We start from the raw sequence: 7,471 nt of genomic DNA on the forward strand, positions 1-7,471 counted from the left end.
GAAACGTCACTGCGGACAGCAAAAGTAGCGCCCTGTGTCATGATGGGCATTGTAGTTGGTGGATGTGCTAAGAAAGGTCACTATATGAAATTCTGCAGCCAGAAAATGTATAGAAATTGGACCCCTAACTATGGGCTTGTCACCTACCAGATGCATAATTCAGTATTGCCCAACCAGGGCGCCTCCAGCTGTTGTAAAACTACAACTACCAGCATGCCCGGACAGCCTTCGGCTGTCCGGGCATGCTGGGAGTTGTAGTTTTACAACAGCTGGAGGCGCCCTGGTTGGGAAACAATGACATAACTAAACATTCATAGTAAATCTACATGTCACCTAAGACTATCTGTGCATACTAGTGTGGCTGTGGTATCAGTGCCATCTACAGAATGTCTTCTACTCCACTTGTCATGTCCACGACTGGTCATTTGTGAGCATAGAAAGACTATATCTGAACTACAGAACACTAATTAAATGGGAAAGTTACCAGTCATTTCTAAGGAATATAAGGACTATGTCACACGTCTTTTTATATAGGCATCTATGTATTGTATGAATACAGTTTGGAGCAGACGACTATATACAGAGACATCACACCTGTCAGACCTACCATGGCCATGACTGCTCATTCTCATCTGATCAGCCTTTTATGTAGTATGTATGTTACTTCTCAGAATCCCAGTCCTCTGATATGTGAAGCATGCTTGTAACGTCTGATAACCCTAGTCCATTGATATATGTGGTATGCATGTAACGTATGATAAAACCAGTCCACTGATACATGCAGTATATATATATAAATATATATATAGATATATATGCTACATATATGCTACTACTCTAATACCAGTCATTTTATAAACGCAGCATGTATGCTGTTTCTCCTGATCCCATATATATATATATATATATATATATATATATATATATATGTTACTTCTCCAAGTTCCCTGTTGCATGTAGTAAATATGTTTCTTCACACTCGGAGACTTATGTCAGTAAATCTTTGGATACATGAAATATATGCGTTACTTCCCATAATCCCAGTCCCTGATACATGTAATAGAAATGTTACTTTTCCAAGTCCCTGATACATGTAGTATATACAGTATATACTGTCTGTTCCTTCTCATAAGAGTGTCTCCTGACACATGTAGAGTGTTACTTTTCCTATTCCCTGATACATGTAGTATATACAGTATGTTACTAATCATACCAGTCTCCGTAATGCATAACTTACTCCGACACATGTAATGCATAACTTACTTTTCCCATTCCCTGAAAAATGTAGCGTATATGTATACTCTGATACATGTAGTATTTACTGCATGTTACTTCTCTCAATTCCAGCCCCTGGTACATGTAGTGTATATGTTACTTCTGATCCAAATTCCTGGCACATGTCGTATATACTTTGGTACTTCTCCTGATTCAGTCCCAGGTACATGTAGTGTATATGTAGTATATACTGTATGTTACTTCTCCCAGTCCCGGATACACGTAGTATATACTGTATGTTACTTCTCCCAGTCCCGGATACACGTAGTATATACTGTATGTTACTTCTCCCAGTCCCGGATACACGTAGTATATACTGTATCTTACTTCTCCCAGTCCCGGATACACGTAGTATATACTGTATGTTACTTCTCCCAGTCCCAGATACATGTAGTATATACTGTATGTTACTTCTCCCAGTCCCGGATACACGTAGTATATACTGTATGTTACTTCTCCCAGTCCCAGATACATGTAGTATATACTGTATGTTACTTCTCCCAGTCCCGGATACACGTAGTATATACTGTATGTTACTTCTCCCAGTCCCAGATACATGTAGTATATACTGTATGTTACTTCTCCCAGTGCCCAGTATATGTGGTATCTACTATAAGTTATTTTTCCAAGTCCCTGGTACATGTGGTGTTTATGTTACTTCTCCTGATCCCAGTCCCCAGTATATGTTGTATATACTATATGTTACTTTTCCCAGTCCCAGATACATGAAGTGTATATTGTGTATGTTACTTCTCCCAGTCCCCGGTATATGTAGTATATATGTAGTATATTGTGTATGTTACTTCTCCCAGTCCCGGGTCCATGTGGTATATATGTAGTATATATGTAGTATATTGTGTATGTTACTTCTCTCAGTCCCGGGTACATGTGGTATATATGTAGTATATTGTGTATGTTACTTCTCTCAGTCCCGGGTACATGTGGTATATATGTAGTATATTGTGTATGTTACTTCTCCCAGTCCCGGGTACATGTGTTATATATGTGATTTATTGTGTATGTTACTTCTCCCAGTCCCCGGAATATGTAGTATATATGTAGTATATTGTGTATGTTACTTCTGCCAGTCCCGGGTATATGTAGTATATTGTGAATGTTACTTCTCCCAGTCCCCGGAATATGTAGTATATATGTAGTATATTATGTATTTTACTTCTCCCAGTCCCGGGTACATGTAGTATATATGTGATTTATTGTGTATGTTACTTCTCCCAGTCCCGGGTACATGTAGTATATGTGTGATTTATTGTGTATGTTACTTCGCCCAGTTCCCGGGTACATGTGGTATATATGTAGCATAGTGTGTATGTTACTTCTCCCAGTCCTGGGTACATGTGGTATATATGTAGTATATTGTGTATGTTACTTCGTCCAGTCCCGGATACATGTGGTATATATGTAATATATATGTAGTATATTGTGTATGTTACTTCTCCCAGCCCCACGTATATGTGGTATATATGTAGTATATTGTGTATGTTACTTCTCCCAGTCCCACGTATATGTAGTATATATGTAGTATATTGTGTATGTTACTTCTCCCAGTCCCGGGTCCATGTGGTATATATGTAGTATATATGTAGTATATTGTGTATGTTACTTCTCCCAGTCCCGGGTACATGTGGTATATATGTAGTATATTGTGTATGTTACTTCTCCCAGTCCCCGGTATATGTAGTATATATGTAGTATATATGTAATATATTGTGTATGTTACTTCTCCCAATCCTCGGTATATGTAGTGTATATGTAGTATATTGTGTATGTTACTTCTCCCAGTCCCCGGTATATGTAGTATATATGTAGTATATTGTGTATGTTACTTCTCCCAGTCCCCGGTATATGTAGTATATATGTAGTATATTGTGTATGTTACTTCTCCCAGTCCCGGGTACATGTGGTATATATGTAGTATATTGTGTATGTTACTTCTCCCAGTCCCCGGTATATGTAGTATATATGTAGTATATATGTAATATATTGTGTATGTTACTTCTCCCAATCCTCGGTATATGTAGTGTATATGTAGTATATTGTGTATGTTACTTCTCCCAGTCCCCGGTATATGTAGTATATATGTAGTATATTGTGTATGTTACTTCTCCCAGTCCCGGGTCCATGTGGTATATATGTAGTATATATGTAGTATATTGTGTATGTTACTTCTCCCAGTCCCCGGTATATGTAGTATATATGTAGTATATTGTGTATGTTACTTCTCCCAGTCCCGGGTCCATGTGGTATATATGTAGTATATATGTAGTATATTGTGTATGTTACTTCTCCCAGTCCCCGGTATATGTAGTATATATGTAGTATATTGTGTATGTTACTTCTCCCAGTCCCGGGTCCATGTGGTATATATGTAGTATATATGTAGTATATTGTGTATGTTACTTCTCCCAGTCCCCGGTATATGTAGTATATATGTAGTATATTGTGTATGTTACTTCTCCCAGTCACGGGTACATGTGGTATATATGTAGTATATATGTAGTATATTGTGTATGTTACTTCTCCCAGTCTCGGGTGCATGTGGTATATGTTACTTCTCCTGACACTGGGATGTATGCCAGTGAGGCCATACCCCGGTCCCGCAGCCTCTGCCCCTGTGCCATGTGTGCCCAGTTAGTGTGTGGTAGCGGCTCGGTACACTGTGTGGAGGGGAAGGATGGCGGTACCGTTCCGTTACTTGTTATCCCTCATCCACACACTCGTTCTCTCATCTGGCGGTGACAGTGATGGAGCCAGCTGTATCTATGTTTAGTAAAGAAGAAGCGGCACGCATAGAGTTAAATAGACATTTCATGGAAAGACCCAGGAAGCCGGGATCTGCCCCAACATCACATCTAAACTTCCCTAACTCCGCACATGGCACAGTGCCCGGCTCCTCGGGCTATGCCCCTGCCCGGCTCCTCGGGCTATGCCCCTGCCCAGCTCCTCGGGCTATGCCCCTGCCCGGCTTTCCCTGCTCCATGCAATGGCAGCTGTGCCCGGCACCACCCCACTTACCAGAGAACGGTCCGAACGCCACAGCGGGCAGAAGTCCAGCCAAAGTCAGCAGGCAACTTGTAAACACTTTCCCCATGGCGGCTCCAGTACTCCACAAGCCAGGCTGAGCTACAAGTCTCCTCAGTGACCACAGCGAAGAATAAGACCAGTCCGCCACCGCCTGCGCCACACACAAGTTTGTCAGTCCCTGGTCCCGATAGTCCCGCGGGTGGCACGGAGTGCAGAGCAGTGAGTGGCGCCGTGCCCGCTCCAGTCTATAGTACTAACGTGTGTCCTGCCGCAGCTCGTCTCGGGCACTGCCAGCGCCGCCCCCCTCACTACACCTTCTCCATTCCGAACTCTGGCAGCGGCTGCACAAGGCGGTGACGTCACAGCTCTCTCCCCGCGCTGGACTCTGGCGGAGCGGACGCGCTACAGCACCGGCTGAGGGGTGGGGAGAGCGGGCTGTCACACAGCTGGATGCCGGGGACTTCTACTACGTCTGTCTTAAAGTGCCCTTCACCTCTGAGGTTCCTTCTATAAGAAGTAAGGAATCACATTACCAGCAACTCCTCAATGCAGGGCATGGGAGGAAAGTTACTGGAGTACCCGAGTATTGTGCCCCCTGTCATACAGCACCTGCAGGGTACACCTGTGCCAGGAGAGGGACTGAGCTGCTATTCAACAGTGCCTGTACTCTAAGGGGGCAGACTGCATTGGCTATGATCATATATGGTACAACTTGTGTTGTGTAAGACAGCAAAACAGTATGCCAATGTATACCGTGACAAAGGAGTATGCCAATGTATACCATGACAAAACAGTATGCCAATGTATACCGTGACAAAGGAGTATGCCAATGTATACCGTGACAAAACAGTATGCCAATGTATACCATGACAAAACAGTATGCCAATGTATACCGTGACAAAACAGTATGCCAATGTATACGATGACAAAACAGTATGCCAATGTATACCATGACAAAACAGTATGCCAATGTATACCGTGACAAAACAGTATGCCAATGTATACCGTGACAAAACAGTATGCCAATGTATACCATGACAAAACAGTATGCCAATGTATACCATGACAAAACAGTATGCCAATGTATACCGTGACAAAACAGTATGCCAATGTATACCATGACAAAACAGTATGCCAATGTATACCGTGACAAAACAGTATGCCAATGTATACCGTGACAAAACAGTATGCCAATGTATACCGTGACAAAACAGTATGCCAATGTATACCGTGACAAAACAGTATGCCAATGTATACCGTGACAAAACAGTATGCCAATGTATACCGTGACAAAACAGTATGCCAATGTATACCATGACAAAACAGTATGCCAATGTATACCGTGACAAAACAGTATGCCAATGTATACCATGACAAAGGAGTATGCCAATGTATACCATGACAAAAAAGTATGCCAATGTATACCATGACAAAACAGTATGCCAATGTATACCATGACAAAGGAGTATGCCAATGTATACCATGACAAAACAGTATGCCAATGTATACCATGACAAAACAGTATGCCAATGTATACATGACAAAACAGTATGCCAATGTATAGCATGACAAAACAGTATACCAATGTATACCATGACAAAACAGTATGCCAATGTATAGCATGACAAAACAGTATGCCAATGTATACATGACAAAACAGTATGCCAATGTATACCATGACAAAACAGTATGCCAATGTATACCATGACAAAACAGTATGCCAATGTATACCATGACAAAACAGTATGCCAATGTATACCATGACAAAACAGTATGCCAATGTATAGCATGACAAAACAGTATGCCAATGTATACATGACAAAACAGTATGCCAATGTATACCATGACAAAGGAGTATGCCAATGTATACCATGACAAAACAGTATGCCAATGTATACCATGACAAAACAGTATGCTAATGTATACCATGACAAAACAGTATGCCAATGTATACCATGACAAAGGAGTATGCCAATGTATACCATGACAAAACAGTATGCCAATGTATACCATGACAAAACAGTATGCCAATGTATACATGACAAAACAGTATGCCAATGTATAGCATGACAAAACAGTATACCAATGTATACCATGACAAAACAGTATGCCAATGTATAGCATGACAAAACAGTATGCCAATGTATACATGACAAAACAGTATGCCAATGTATACCATGACAAAACAGTATGCCAATGTATACCATGACAAAACAGTATGCCAATGTATACCATGACAAAGGAGTATGCCAATGTATACCATGACAAAACAGTATGCCAATGTATACCATGACAAAACAGTATGCCAATGTATACCATTCCAAAACAGTATGCCAATGTATACCATGACAAAACAGTATGCCAATGTATACCATGACAAAGGAGTATGCCAATGTATACCGTGACAAAACAGTATGCCAATGTATACCATTCCAAAACAGTATGCCAATGTATACCATGACAAAACAGTATGCCAATGTATAGCATGACAAAACAGTATGCCAATGTATACTGTGACAAAACAGTATGCCAATGTATACCGTGACAAAACAGTATGCCAATGTATACCATTCCAAAACAGTATGCCAATGTATACCATGACAAAACAGTATGCCAATGTATAGCATGACAAAACAGTATGCCAATGTATACTGTGACAAAACAGTATGCCAATGTATACCATGCCAAAACAGTATGCCAATGCATACCATGACAAAACAGTATGCCAATGTATACCGTGACAAAACAGTATGCCAATGTATACCATGACAAAGGAGTATGCCAATGTATACCATGACAAAACAGTATGCCAATGTATACCATGACAAAACAGTATGCCAATGTATACCATGACAAAACAGTATGCCAATGTATACCATGACAAAGGAGTATGCCAATGTATACCATGACAAAACAGTATGCCAATGTATACCATGCCAAAACAGTATGCCAATGTATACCATGACAAAACAGTATGCCAATGTATAGCATGACAAAACAGTATGCCAATGTATACCATGACAAAACAGTATGCCAATGTATACCATGCCAAAACAGTATGCCAATGTATACCATGACAAAACAGTATGCCAATGTATACCATGACAAAACAGTATGCCAATGTATACCATGACAAAGGAGTATGCCAATGTAT

At 40.7% G+C, this 7,471-nt stretch overlaps 1 protein-coding gene across 10 annotated transcripts in view; it reads right to left on the minus strand.

The window, feature by feature from the left end:
- The window catches only part of PTPRM (protein tyrosine phosphatase receptor type M), an 898,578-nt gene extending 893,894 nt beyond the window's left edge, over nt 1-4,684 (minus strand). For 4 of the 10 annotated variants that reach the window (XM_056521603.1, XM_056521602.1, XM_056521597.1 and 1 more), the window contains exon 1: nt 4,309-4,683. In XM_056521603.1, the coding sequence (XP_056377578.1) occupies nt 4,309-4,384 (76 nt within the window). In that variant the 5' untranslated portion in view covers nt 4,385-4,683. Of the gene's footprint in view, nt 1-4,308 lie in introns of all 10 variants that reach the window. The other 6 variants (XM_056521600.1, XM_056521598.1, XM_056521595.1 and 3 more) reach the window with 3 other exon arrangements.
- Between the last annotated feature and the right edge of the window lie 2,787 nt (nt 4,685-7,471).

The sequence above is a fragment of the Hyla sarda genome, chromosome 5, assembly GCF_029499605.1.
Source record: "Hyla sarda isolate aHylSar1 chromosome 5, aHylSar1.hap1, whole genome shotgun sequence".
NCBI classification, from domain to species: Eukaryota; Metazoa; Chordata; class Amphibia; order Anura; family Hylidae; genus Hyla; species Hyla sarda.